This window comes from Notothenia rossii (assembly GCF_949606895.1).
Source record: "Notothenia rossii genome assembly, chromosome: 8".
Taxonomy (NCBI): domain Eukaryota; kingdom Metazoa; phylum Chordata; class Actinopteri; order Perciformes; family Nototheniidae; genus Notothenia; species Notothenia rossii.
In genome coordinates, this window is record NC_136906.1 from 18666075 (window position 1) to 18681585 (window position 15511).

General features: G+C 41.8%; 1 protein-coding gene across 6 annotated transcripts in view; it reads right to left on the minus strand.

Annotated features, from left to right (window-relative positions):
- The window catches only part of adgrl1a (adhesion G protein-coupled receptor L1a), a 151747-nt gene that overhangs the window by 4830 nt on the left and 131406 nt on the right, over positions 1-15511 (minus strand). For all 6 annotated transcript variants that reach the window (XM_079642929.1, XM_079642931.1, XM_079642930.1 and 3 more), the window contains 13 exons: positions 13988-14168; positions 13281-13403; positions 12199-12407; positions 11484-11657; positions 10691-10900; positions 8679-8899; positions 8148-8214; positions 7881-7972; positions 7560-7728; positions 6451-6606; positions 5221-5317; positions 1593-1715; positions 120-137 (listed from right to left, as the gene is read on the minus strand). In XM_079642929.1, the coding sequence (XP_079499055.1) occupies positions 120-137; positions 1593-1715; positions 5221-5317; positions 6451-6606; positions 7560-7728; positions 7881-7972; positions 8148-8214; positions 8679-8899; positions 10691-10900; positions 11484-11657; positions 12199-12407; positions 13281-13403; positions 13988-14168 (1840 nt within the window). The remainder of the gene's footprint in view (positions 1-119; positions 138-1592; positions 1716-5220; positions 5318-6450; positions 6607-7559; positions 7729-7880; positions 7973-8147; positions 8215-8678; positions 8900-10690; positions 10901-11483; positions 11658-12198; positions 12408-13280; positions 13404-13987; positions 14169-15511) is intronic.

The following is a 15511-nucleotide window of genomic DNA, read 5'->3' on the forward strand; positions in this document are numbered from 1 at the left end:
GACACAGGGGACCGAGGGTTTCGGTATTATTATCATACAGTTTGATTAAAGCGCAAGATACAGAAGAACAATAAATATCAGATGGTACAATGATGTGAACTGAGGTGAATTATACTTACTCGGGTCGCGGAAGGTTCCTGTGAGTCCCAGAGAAAGTCATGTGGAGTGAATAAAATGAAAGACACCCGTCAGTAAGCGTTCTTTAATGGTGCAACATTAACTTGATGCAGTATTTTTAAGACATTTGAAAGGGGAGCGACAACAGAATAAATTAAATCCTTGTCCATCTAACTGTTTTTATTTTCTCTCAGACTCAACATTGAACCCTCAACTCATACCACCCACACACACACCCACCCACACCCACACACACACACACACACACACACACACCCCCACCCTCACACACCCCCACCCCCACCCCCACCCCCACACACACACACACACACACACACACACACACACACACACTTTGATTTATGCAGACTTGGTCCTGTTGGTTTGACATCATATTCCTCCTACTAAATACTGGATATTTGTTTACTACTGTCACTGATTCCTGGATAAATACATAATTCATATACAACTTTGCACAGCAGACACAATCTTTATTTGACTACTTTCCTTCCACACATCACAGATGTTGGGATTTTTCCTGAAAAAAAACATCAAGGAGCAAAGCAAAAGCCGCAGTATCTAAAAATGTGAAATGTTCATTTTTGAAATGTAATGCTTAGTGTGACTTTAATCAACGTTCTTCGGTGGTGGTGTGGGTAATTAGACATTGTAATGAAGTGCTCTCCCTACTTCCTCTCCCACACTCTTCTAAAAATGTCTCGGCTGCCAGGCCTGTGGCCATCAGGCTTGACGTATTGTGCGGAGAGGCTTTAAAATATTTAATAGAAACGCCGCTTTAGATTTCAGTCCTCAGACACGAGGCCTGATACTCTGCGAATGCACACTCAGTCGGCAAGGAGACACACTTAGTCCCTCACCAAGTGAATATTGATACTGCAGTGGAGCAACAATCTGAACATGTCTAATACAGCAGCTGTATGCATCAAACTGTAAATGAAGAGGAATGTTTTAATATACCTACAGTTTGATTAAGTATACAAACACACACTGACACTCACACCTGACCATCCAAAAGCCAGATGGAACGTCCCCTGCCCTGGCCACCGAGCTGTCGGATCCCTTTTTCTACGGCCGTCATGATTCAAGCCGACTGCTTTCTCTACTTTGAAAATAGGAAAACTGTCCTGTCGATTTCTGGCTGTCACAGCTGTAGCTAAACTTCTAAATCAGTTTGTGGCTGTTCTCATGAAGATTTAAGACCCAACCAGATGGCTGGTTAGGCTGTAAGCACTGTTTGGCTCGTTCCTGTTCAGCTTTGTGAATATGTCAGAAGGATAGAAATTCTGAAAAAACCAAACTCATGCACATAAACGCAGACACATGTGCAAAATCATTCAAAAACATTAATGAGTTTGCGTAAACCTTGTCTAAATAGTGACAGCAAGCTGCTTGAATACTGAATACACACATGTGCTGACATCACTGCACACACAGAGTATTAAAGAAGAGCCAACCAGTAGAGTTGAAGACGCCAGGTGAGGGGGGGGTGAAGCTCTCGGCCAGCAGCGTGTTGTAAGGAGAGGTGCCAGTGCGAGTCTGTAAAACTGGGTTCGTCAAAAGGTGGTTGCCCATGGTCGCTGTAAACATTTAAAAAATAAACAGAATCACACATAGGCTCTTATCTTCTCCTCAAATGTATGCAAAGCAATCACAAGCGAGAACACTGCACACGATAGGTGTAGCGCTCTGAAATTCACATTTCCAGACTCAGTAATAACATCTGGAATCATACAAATATTTACTGTTTATTCAGATGGGGTTATTTTTGTTATGCCGGTGCTTTACGGAGTAATGCATTTCACAGTTCTCCTCAATGTTTATGACCACTGATTGTAAGCTTTGAGTAAAAATACAATTGCATGGGAAAGGAACTGTTTGGAGCATTGCCATTATTTTTTATTTGTTTGGCTCCAGACAATGTAGTGAGATGAGGTAGAACAGTAATGCATGTCATTATGTAGTCGAGGGGTGCAGCCATTGAAACACACTTAATTTCCCAGTGCGATGTGAATGCCACTACAAGACAAATATAATTCAAAGAAATGGCAGAGAGAATGTTGTATAATGCCCATGTATGGCTCCAGCCTGAGGCACCTCAAACAGAAATGCCATGAAATTAAAAATAGGACAGCATGACGGAGAGTAGTCCAAGGCAAAGCACAACCTTCAGGTCTCACGCCTGCCGTTCATCACACAGCAAGGGAGCAGGGAATTCAAAAAAAGTAAAATATGCACTCACACACAGCTTTTATTTGTCATTTTCCCTCCTCTTTCTCATTCCGTCCATCTATTTGGCATGCCACACAAACCCCTCTCCCTCTATGTTCTGGCTCGTTCTGCTGTGTCTTTACTCAACCACATTTCCACAGTTACTCACGCCAGAATTTAACAAACAACACCAAATTAGCTGGGATTAGATATGTGTGTGTACCTCATAGGAATATCCTGTGGAGAAGGAAGTAAGCTTTAAGTGGTGAGATAAAGTAGGGCAAGAGGAATCATGGGAGGCTGTGTGTGTGTGTGCGTGCGTGCGTGCGTGCGTGTGTGTGTGTGTGTTTTTGTGCAGCACTCTTTGTGTTTTGGACACATTACTATTGTGCTTTAGTATGAGAGTTAGGTTCATAAAGAAATTAAGTGGAGAACTCAAAGAAATCCGAGATGCCAGTGATAAGGCTGCAGCGTCTTTTCTGCAGATTTGGCCTCTTTAATTACTCCTTCATGATAGAGCCTCTCTCTCTCTCCCACTTTTTCTGCTCCCACTCTCCTTTTGTCTTTCCTTTTCTGCCAACTGACAAACTTCACTTGGAGGCACAGAAAATAAAGGTTTCCCAGCACAGTTGTTTGTGTTTGACAGTGCATCATGGAATGATCTACATTATGTGTCTCCAACAGCCTTGGTGATAAGTCTGTCGTGAAAGAAAGCCCCATGAGCTGCCTGTCCGCCCGCCGAACACACACACACACACACACACACACACACACACACACACACACACACACACACACACACACACACACACACACACACACACACACACACACACACACACACACACACACACACACACACACACACACACACACACACACACACACACACACACACACACACACACACACACACACACACACACACACACACACACACACAGCTCACTCGTAGCACCCTCTTCATCACCCCCTGCATTCCTCCTGTCACTCTCCTCAATTAGAATAATTACCCCCTGTTCGCTCAAACGCTAATCAGTTCATTAAAAACAAAATGGATGAAATTAGCATACAGAGTGACGGCTGATTTAGCAACTGCCTCTGTTGTCATCATCAACACCACACCCCTCTCAATCTAAACCTGAGCCAACCTCCATCGTCTCCGTGTTACTGACGGCTGCAGCGGTGACGCCAACAGTTGCTGAGGCTGAGATAATCAGTGACTCAACGCATTTCTTTTACTTTTTAAATAACCTCTAAGTGCTGTGTGGAGTTCAGAGGTGACAGCATGCGTCACTGCATCCAAGAAATGCCGGTGCAATCGATCCGATGACTCTATAAATAGGATTCTGAGGTCATCTAGCTGTTTTTACAATAGGTATTTTTCAAGTTTTCTCAATCGATTAAAAGAATCACACACAGTTCATCACAGCAATACTCCTCATCATATTATTAATCACACGTTTCAAATACAAGTATTCACTGGAGAGAGAAATCAGAGGGTTCATACTTTATAATAACAAGATTTCAGAAAAATTGCTGTCCGCCAATTCTCTGACACTTAGCTAAAGCCTCGACAAAGGCACAAAGAGTCGCTGTGCATCTCCTCTACTAAGAGCTTATTATCTCTGACGCTACTCCCACTCATGTGCAACTTCAAGACACTGGCTCATGCTTCAGTAAAATGCCTTTCCTCTATTTTCACCACACCTAAAGCAAACAAGTGCTGTTGTGCCTTTAGGGCTCTTACTGATGTCCATCAATCTCCTGCCAGTGCTATACATGTCTCTCCGGATAATTCCTCTGCTTTCTTTGTCTTTTTACTACTTTTGGTTTATCGAAAACCTCCGCACTGGATGGGAGCAACTTAGGGTAACTGTGTAAAGGGATTACTTTGTGTTAAAAAGGTTTAACGCATTTAGGTTTCCAGATTCATCTCAAGCATTATCGCATTAATGTTCACGGGTTATAATAATGGGATCTCAACACATGCATCTCCGTGATATATTGCCATGTCAAGACTTCTTTGTAATTAATGTGGAAGATTATAAAAAAAACGAAAAGGCAAAACCATATTAGTTTTATAGGTTTATTAGTTTGTATAAACTGTCTGGTTTTGTTTTTACCTGATATTGTTATATTCGTCTCCATCCTTGCTCAAATACATTTTTTAATTTAATTTAAAACTGGAAATCAGGAAACAAAATGAATAAATAAAGCAAAGACGGATGACTATTCTAACATTATTAAATATTTCACAGCAGCTGACTGCAAACAGTTATTCAAAGCTTTAAACTCTGTTCAAGAAGTGATTTATGATGTGATGAAGTAGCTACCCTACCCGTGGGCTCAAGTAAAATATTACTGACTATTTTCTGTATACTAAAGTATTAAAGATACACTCAAATCAGCTTAATAACAGTAAGAGGAGTTAATTGCGACCAACCCACACACAGATTCACATATTAAATGTGTTGAGCTTCATATATTGGGTATAAGTGCTTTTAAAGACCAGCGGCTGCCACTGCACTGCAAACTGAAATTCACCAACCAGACACCAACTTTATGTTATTAAATGTACGCTATTACTGCTCTGACAGCTATTTGCCAGTAGCTGCAAGGCGATGTGAATCATTAGGTAACCTTTATACACCAGGCGTGAACATATATTTCAACATCTTGTATTCGGTCACATGTGCACATGTTCCGCTGGGTAACAGCACCTTGCCTTGGCTATGTCCACCCCTCCCTTTGCTTTAGTTATTTCTGTTGAGTTTATCTAAATGTGTGTGCTATAGCCTATATGTTTGTGTGCATCAGAGCATGCATATCATAACAGAGGGGGAGCAGAGCAGTGATAGAGGGAGGCCTCACCGCGGTTGAGTGTTGGGGTGTTATTGATATCTCCCGCCATGAAAGAAGATTCCGTCTGCTTTCGAACCGTGTCGTTCCACATCCTGCGGATCCGACTCTGGAAGAAGGAGCAGAGCTCAGTGAGTGGCAGCAAACAGACAACAAGTTAAATATAGAAACACGACGGGTAGACTTTGTATCTCAGTGGGGCTCCTGTAATCAAAACGGTGGGGCTCGATCTAATCCGTAAAGAACAATAGGCAAACATGGCAGACAATGATAGAGAGGCGTGGGGTAAAGAAGCACAGTGCTATGTCATGTAATCATGAGGGGGGCTAATAATCTGGAGCAGTGTAGAACATGATTGCAGTAGCTGATACTATTGTTATCAAGAAGCCTCTCAGTACAGTGTGGGAAAGCTGGTTTGTTGATTGTGTGGACTGTCAATGTGTGTACAGTATGTGTCTGTGACAGTGAATATACCAGCATGCACAGCATTTTTGGGTGTGCTGTATGGTGCCTTGTTTAAATATAGCACATGGACTTCAAAGGAAACATTTATTAATGAGTCATTCTAGTAAGCATAGGCCTGCCAGTAATGTATGGAAACATGAAAGTAAAAACTTCACAAGAGAGGTGAGCACGGCAGATGATTAGAGCAGCTTTGCCACGACTAATGAACGCCTCATATATCATGATGTAACACACTCTTATCCTGACCTGTCACTGAGAACAACATGTATTGTAACACCAGTGGTTCACTTGCTGCAAATATTTTTTTTCCAGGGCAGAAGAAAGAAACATGACTGTTGTGTGAAAAGTCAGTAAGTTAGTAAATCAATTCAAAGCTTTGCAAAGTAATCGCTGAATCATTGTTGTTGATTAGCAGTCAAATCCTCACAGGCGCTCTCATTTTGTACTCTAGAATCTTACATAACATAACTTTTAAAATCTCCCTTGTTTCCAAAGCTATTCATTTAGTTTTGACACTCTTTTTGAAAGTGTTCAGATAGTACCAAGGGAGTCATTTGATTCAAGAAAATAGATTTTTTTGTTTCATTCCACCGAAACAAGCTGATTTTCACCGAAAGCTAAGGCAGATTTACTCTTCATTTGTTTGAAGAAAAATACTATTTTTCAATTCATTAGTGGTCTAGTTGTTGTGTAAAGATAAACAAACAAGTGAGCCTGCATCTAAGGGTACTGTTTTGCATGTGCCATCCTCTATGTGTGGGTCTGTCCTGTTCGCACCTGTCGGTGGGCTGCTGCGTGGCGGGCTTGGCTGCCACTGTAGTAGCGGTTGTTGGCACGCAGGCCCGAGTTCTTCAGGGAGCCGTGGGAGCTGGTGGTGGAGGTGCGGCTGCAGCAGTAGGAGTGACGCAGACACTTACTGTACTCCTTATGGACCTGTTAAGAAATAACACCAACGGCACAGCGGCAGGTTTCAAAGCCACTCGTAAACACAAACACTTAGATTCAACAGCCTGGACCCAATGTAGAGATTTTAAAACACGGCAACATAAAGGTTCAAGCACTTTATGCTGAATATTAAAGGTCTCCTATTATACTATTTTTAGGCATATATTATAGGTTTCAGATATATAAAATATATTAAAAACATGTCTATGAAGTGTTTTGCTCAAAATACCAAACAGATCACCCATTGTAGCCAGGCCTCATACCCCTCTATTTCCGCCCTGTTAGAGAAGTGCTGATTCTGGGTCCGTAGCTTTAAAAATATATATATATTTGAAAAGGAAAACAAAAAAAAGAGGGTGGGGGGGGGGGGGGGGGGGGGGGGGCTTGTGCCTGCTCAGAATTCTAGCCAGATACTCAGCTAAATGCTGCTGTGATGAAACGCCATACCATGTTCAAAACCACATCAAGGATTATTTCTGAAACAGTATGGAGCTCAAATGCTTTTTCTCTTGCGGGTTTACCACAAGGTGGGTGAGTACTTTTTTATATCCTGCTTTTTTACACATACTCTCTCCAGTAAAGGGTAGCTCTGAGTGTTAGCTATGCTTGCTAATGTAAACAAAGACCATATTACGTCCAAAACACGTTGTGCATTATTTCTAATAGTGATGTTTCTGAAAGGGCCTTAGGTGTAAAGCCAGCCCACATTTCCGATATTACGTCATATCGGCAGCAAATCTGGATCAGCTCCGTTGTACCCCCATTTTTAGAGATTTGAGTACGGAGGAAAAGCGTGTAAAAAAGTGCATTTTGCATGATAGGAGACCTTTAACAACGCATGCAAATCAATCTATGTATCTCCTCAAAAATACATCTGCTTATTCATATATATTACATCTATGATTTGAAGTAGGTCTTAAAGACTGGCATTGTGTTGTTACCTTCTTTTGCAGGGCACAGTGGAAGATGAAGATGAACATGCCCTGAAAGGCGTTGAAGGTGGTAAAGAGGTAAGCCATAATAACTGTGTTTTCATTGATGAAGAGGAGGCCGAACGCCCACGTCATCCCCAGAAGGAACAGCAGAGCAATGGCCCCCAGAGCCCATGACCTGATGGCAGTGGAAAAGAAAATGTAAAAAAAACAGAACCAATTTAGAAATGTATCCAGCAGTGTGGTTTGCTAATCATAAGCTTATGCTTTCAGAAAAAAAAAACATTTATTTCCAGGAGTATGAGTCCCATTTAAAGATTTTGAACCCACCTAATGTTATCCAAGCGGCTGGAGTCAGGTTTGAGTGCTGAAGAGTTGCGTACCATCTTGTGTAAAGTGATCATGAGGAAAATGAGGTTGAGCTAGGGACAGAAGATAGGAGGATAAATAAAACGTGTTGTGAATTTTACAGTCTGTACCAAAATACTGGCTTTGCACTGTGAATAACCTCATCAAGTGTGGTGAAATATTTTTGGTTCCTCTGGGTTAAATCAAAATGATGAGGGGAATAATACTGTCTGACAGTAATGCTAATACCATAATAACAAATGAAACAGGTCCAATGAAGCTCCAGATGAAGTAGTTATCCACTCGCAGCCAGCATCTGGAGTGGCACAAAGGAGAAGAGGGAGTTACACACAGCCAAGCACACACACACACACACACACACACACACACACACACACACACACACACACACACACACACACACACACACACACACACACACACACACACACACACACACACACACACACACACACACACACACACACACACACACACACACACACACACACACACACACACACACACACACACACACACACACACACACACACACACACACACACACACACACACACACACACACAATATTTCCCTGTCTCAGCGGATTATCTTATGAAGGCTAATCATCAGGCTTTGGCTAAGTGTGTTCAGAAAAGCCAGTCCGCAGGGAGGTGCAAGAGCTGTTCACACAGCACTGCATATTACATTTCCAGCTGGGGGAATAGCATAATCCTCCTTCTCAATCTGCAGGTGCAAAAGATCTGTCTTCACACGTACGCTTTCTTGGTCCCATAGCTCCTGTAGTCTATGGCCGCAGAGATGCCCACCACTAGCGCGGGGAAGCAGTAGCCGCACAGATAGTAGTACTTTTTGCGGGAGTATTCGCTTTCAAAGACTTCCACCAGCATGAGATAGAGTTGCACACCCTCCAGACACATCCAGGAGAAGGCAGCCAAGAAGAAGAAATGCAGAAGGCCAGCAAAGATGGGACAGGCAATCTGAGGATAGTAGCAAGGGAGGGAGAAGAAGAAGAAAAAGATGTGGAAACATTCAAATGAAGGAGAAGAAATAGTTAAGATCCAGACATGTAACTGACTGAAAAACAGGAGAGGACAGTCCAGAGTATTAGGAAGTGGACATTTGTAGAGGAAAAATTATAAGCAGCCCCCTGATTGATTGTCTCTGTGAGTGGTAATTCTTTACTTAGAGATTACTCAGTGCAGGGTATGTTTCATAGAGTAACGTAATGAGACACTATTTCAATTGTACTTTTACAGTCACTATTAATATAATAATACTTTTTGTTAGGGGTGCACCGAATGGGAAATTCTTGGCCGAAACCGATACCGAAAATAGGAAACAGTTGGCCGAAAACCGAATGCCGAAAGGCCGAAAATGATTAATAGAAATATATATATATATATAATGTATACATTTTTTACCAATGTTGTTCAGCTGCCTGATTATGGAAAAAGACATGATTATGGCAAAACTTAACTTAAATAATAATCACTATTATGGGTCCATAAAACATTTATTCAGCACTTTTGAATGCACACAGTACATTAATTCCAAGTCAAGTGCATTTTCTTTTCTCTGTAGGATAACTACAACAAAGTGCATTCAGAACAAAGCCAAGGTGCTTTAAAACTACATAAACATCTAGGCCAGTAGGCCTACAACAAAATAGTGTAAATAAAGACTGTAACAGCCAGGCCTTCAACAACAACAAATGCACCTATAAGTGCATGCATACAAATGTGCAAACTTGATAAATCCACATGAATGTAACTATTTACAAATGAAATTACAAATGAATTTCAAGAATCTGTAAATAAGTAGTAAATATTGTATAGATACATAAAGTGAAAACTGGATACAAAATCCACAATCAATTACAAATTAAATTACAATTTCAAGAATCTGCAAATAAGGTGGTCTGTCCTCATGAGCAATGTAAACAACATTGTATCATTTAGATACCGAAAGTACAATATATTGAACACTGTGCTGCTGTCATTTCCCCCTAATGATAACCTGAGATGGTGAATTATAACTCACAATGAAAATTGTTCAGGAAAGTGGGTATAGAGTAGGCATGTAGAACTAGATAAGCTTATGATAAGCCAGCCTTGTCTACTTATTAAAGAAAAGTGGGAGGTTCTTTTTAATGAACAGTAGCTTCTCTGCTTTATCAGCCATAAATCTGCTCCTCTTCTCATCAAGCACATGAGAGGCAGCGCTGAACAGTCTCTCGCTGTCAGTGCTTGTGATTTGATCTTACTCGCATATTTGTCCGGGTGTTTTGATTTCAAGTGGTGGAGTAATCCCGAAGTGGTGAAAGTCTTTGCAGTTACACCCCCTCGAGAAATGTCAGCTGAACACGTTTTACAAATCGCAATCCGCGCCTCTTTCTCTGATATTTTAAAATATCTCCAAGCGCCAGAAATGTTGGCTGTGAGCCAGCCGCGAGCATGGTCGCACGCCGTGCTTGTCGTTGCGTTTTGATTACGTCATCACAACAACACGTTAGTTTACCAACGTAACCCTGTTCCCTGACATTCGGTGATATTTTATATTAAAAGCCGAAAGGGCCTTTTTAACCATTTTCGGCCGATAATTTTCGGCGGCCGAATATTCGGTGCATCCCTACTTTTTGTTGTTGTTGTATTCTTTACCTCTGTCATTTTACACCGGATCTTGTGATTCACTTTTATAAAGGGAGATGTAATGCAATTCTTTTTTTCAAAGTCAGCATGTGTCGGACTGAATTGTGGCTATTAACCCACCTGGTATTCTGTCTTGTCGATGCCGATGAGGAAGAGCAGCTCTGCGATGAAGAGGTTGATGCAGAGGTTCTTGTGGATGGTGTTGCGGTCGGTCTGCAGGCCTCGCAGGAAGCAGAAGGTGGAGATGCAGATGGCTAGACACACGAGGGAGATGACAATCCCAACCCAGGTGATCACAAACAGGATCAGTTCATGCATTCGCCCCTGGTACTGAGGTCCGGGTGGTGGCACAGAAACAAAAATGGCAGGTTGGGAGTGTGGAGGGGGACAGGATGAAAACAGAAGGCAGAAGGACACAGACACACAACAGAATCAGACAAATAAAAAGGGGGGAAATATTGGACAAGACAGGGGTATGGGGGAGATGAGGAGTCCGGAGATAGATGAGAACAATAGGGCGATAGATATACAAAACAAGGGGGAGGGGAGAAAAGAGCAAAATTGTTTTGTTTATTATTTGTAAATATATGCAAGGAGCTAAAGTGTAGAGACAAGAGACAAGACGTCCTGAAAAAAAATAGATGACATTCAAATTCATGTGAATGTCAGCTCCAAGTAGCAGGACATGAATTTGTAAGCATGTGCCTCCCAGAATGTCGGAGTGAAAGGAGTAAAAGAGAAAATTCAAAACAAAGAGCTTGTCAGCCTTGAGTGGGTACATTAATGTGTATGTGTGTGTGTGTGAGGGTGTGTGACAGAGAAAGTGAGCGCTAATGCTCGCACGAACGAACGTCTGCATAAATTAAACAGCTTCAGTTTTAAACGCGAGTCTGCCACGCCCTGGTTTACTCACATCGGGCTCGTGATGAGCCATAAGCACGGCGAAGTTGGTGAGGTGGCTGCAGGAGCAGGTGGTGTGTGTGCTGTTGGTGTCCAGCAGCTTGCAGCCTTGCGACGACCACTGGCCCGTCATGGAGCGCTCAGAGTAGTTCCAGAAGGAGCAATTTGGAGAGTAATAATTGTCCAACTGCGGAGAAACAACAAAGAGAGGAATGACAGATAATGTTGATGGGAAGTTGTTAGAAAAATACCTCTCGTCGTCACCGGCTTGAGTTTCAATAATCAGGATACATGTTTTTATTATCCTTGCAAGAATGGAAGTAGTCATCACACACACATACAGAGCATATGGTACAACTAGTTCCTGAACAGTGTCCTTCACATGCTGATATACAAGAGAGAGAGTTACACAGTCACAAGATGGAGGAATACCGGTTCAAAGCAGTATACAAAGTTTAGTTTAGATTAGCTAAGACCCACGTCAGAAATGATCATGCTTGTCATATGTCTATCTCCATAGAGGCTGATAATGTTAATCGTTGTCACATAGCTATCATATGCCTAAAACAGTGTGTCCTGACGCTCTTCTAGGTAATCATACCATCTGTTACGTACACAGCTACGTAGGGCCTTTGGTATCATGTGCTAAGAGTACATTCAGTATTTTCCCAACAGAAGTCTCCGTGTCAGAATGTGTAATAAGCATGATAGCGCCTAAATGAGGTCACCTGTAGGTGTTTGAGCGTGAAGACAACGGGCTCAATGAGAAACACTCGGCTGGACTCTTTGTTGATGGAGGCAGCGATCACATGGGAGTTGACTGCCAGGCGCTTCTTATCGTGGCTCAGCCCATCCACCTCCATCTTCACTGTGGCGTTCTCCGTGGACAGGAAGGATCCCACGTTTTTATATAAGATGAACACCACCTTGACTTGTCCTGCACATGAAGAGGAGAACAACATTGTGAGATGAAGAGGTAGAGAACAAGAGCAAAAAGAAAGAAAGAAAGCAACAAAAATAAAAAGGCAGATGGAGCGATAAAGGGGGGAGGAGGAGGATGGTTGGAAAAAAAGGAAATACAGAAATGGGAGCATAATATGGTTTAGGCAGCGCGAGTGGCAGAGGTAGAGGGTGGGGAGTGACAGGGTGAGCGAGAGGGAGACAGAGAGAGAGAGTTAGTGAAGGTTAGAATGATGGTAAGGACCGTTTCATTTTGACTGGTGGAAGAGAGCGAGATTTAATGTGGAGGGCAATGGAACATTCATCCCTCAAGCATTCACAGATCTCTTATTATTCCATATGAATATTTCATGTGCGTTTGTTTCAATCATTCTAATCTCGTTCCCGATGCAGAGCCGAGCGGAGACAGAAAACAGAAAAAGGGAATGGGATGAGCGGCCATGAAGGGAGGAGGGGAGCGATGGAGAGGGGAATGACAGAGAGGGGGGGTAGAAACAAGAGAGATGAGAGAGGGGGATAAGATGGCAAAGAGACGGAGCGAGGGAATGGAATGGGGGAGAGAGGGAGTGCTGAGATTGCTCTGTCAGACTGGGGCCGATTGTAATCTACACGCCTCCCCAGCTATTCTATTAAGACTGCTGTTAAGAAACCATCAAGAAAAGAAATTGTCTCAGCACTTTTGTTAATCTGATTAGCCTATTATTATGAACCAATAACTTAGTCAACTGCATGCAGATTGTTTTAAGCGTGAGTGGAAATGCAAACGGAGACATAAGAGCGGGGCTGCACAGGACAGTAACATTCTTCAGGCCTCGGGGTGAGGATGGGGTGAGGAAGGGGGGCTGCTGACCGTTGCGACTGTACTGTTTGATGGTGGAGGCTGAGAGCTGGATGGTGCTGTCGCTGGCGTAGTTCTGTGGGAAGGATAAGTCCTGCTGGTCCATCTCTGTGTTTAAAACATGCACCTCCAGATCTGAAACACACAGCCGCACCAAATATATGAAATAAATAACAACATTAGTCCAAAACACGGTGGTTTATCAATAGATACAGCAAGTCATAATAATTACGTTATTGACTTACATTAACGCAATACAGGTAATGCACAAAATAATGACCTTGATTATTTTTTCTGACATTTGTTCTAACATTTGATCTGATATTGATTGTTGCATATATGCATGTTTGTTTGTATCAGAATGACATCAACATTTTAGTCTACATAATGCTAGAATAAATAGCAGGATTTCCCTAGTACACAACAAATGTAATCTATTGTTTTGGTTGTGTGGTTTTTAATACATGTTTTAGAGAACTTGCACAATCCAATTGCAATATCTGAATATTCATTATTAAAATTCATAGAAATGTTTTGCTCCTTTAAATTATGCTCTTATATTATCATTTTTAACAGTGGCAGAAAATGGTCTTAAAATCGCATAATATACATTTTTCGCATTTATTTCAGGGACAATTAATCGTCCAACGACATTGATAACCGTGACACACCCTACCATTCATCAATCATAATTAACACCATCAATACTGTTGTCTTACCAATGCTGGGCGCTCGATCAGAAAAGCGTAACCCGTACATGTTGTTGGCCAATAGGAAAGCTCCCTTCTCCAGGACGTCCAGTAGCATGGTGGCCGTGTGCGCCTGCTCTGTGGTGTTCATGTCCTGCCACGACTCCAGGGCTTCGGGACGCAGCAGGTTGTCCACCGTCTGCACCACCGCCTGGAAAACAAAGCATTCATTACTATAACGGAGAAAACTTCGCAACAAGATGCACAAAACACTGAGTCGTTAAGTAACGGGTAACAAACGAATCAAGAACTAATAATGGATGAATAACTCACAGGAAGTCACAGCTTTAATGTAAATATATGATTAAAAATAAATACTTATGATATATTATTTGAGTATTTAGAGTATTATTTCTCGACTCTAGAAGTACCAGCTCATTCCTTCTTTGTTATTAGAAGCCAAAGACACAAAAATATGATAGTCGTAAGTTAACCATTGAGTACTGCACATGAGGGGACACACAATCACATGTTTCTAATGTTCGGGAAGTAAATATGTAGATTGTTCATCTTCAGTATAGCAACTATTATTTATGTATTAGCTATTAAGTAATGATAAGTAAGTTCTTAATTTCTTTACAACCTGTTCGTTGGTAATTCATCTTGTTCCAACATATTACTTGACCACTTTAAACCAATAAGATTCAACTATAATTTCTTAGAAACTCACCCCTCTCCTGCACTGCCTTTATTACTGAGCTATGTCAGACTTATTACCTTTCTATTTCACACTTACAATTCATTTAATGGCAATTTTGATGGTTGTATCAGCTATCCAATTTATTGGAGTAGCCTGCTTGATGAATCATGTAATTCTCTTGCTCAGGCCTCTCAAAATGAAGGATTGACTGCTGTGTGGAATAAAGAGCGTCGCCGTTAACAGAATGAATTTACCATCACAATGCACTCTATGCGCTACTAAGAGAAAAAAAGACTAAGGATGTCTTTGTTGGATCATCTTAACAGTCCTGCGGTAACTTGCAACTAGTCACAAAATATAGTGGTCGGTTACATGCGACACAGCAGCCTTTAAATTCATCTTGCACCAGCAGAGATCAGAAGATGTGGCGTCATATTACAGTATGCTGCAGACAGGTCGAGATACACAAAAGACTGTGTGCTGCAGAGTGCCGCATTTCATCATTACAGAGAAGCGTACACAAGGCCTTTTTATGATATTAGATTACGTCTTTCTCAGAAGCAGAGATATTGCACAAATATTGGAAAAGAACAGAAGGGTGTGTAGTACGACAAACTGTTGCCTTTCATACAGTACTATCGTCAAATTAAATTGTCTCAGAGCCGCAGATATAGTATCTTATTGTGCAGCACAATGAGGGCAAGGCCAATATTACACACTTAGGCTCAATCACAGTCCAACACAACTAAGATTACGTCAAGCACGATGACTTCCACATTTGCTAAACCCATATTTCAAACGCGTACACACCATGAGCAATTTAAAAATTACAAATGAGTTTTCCCTGCTGTGGG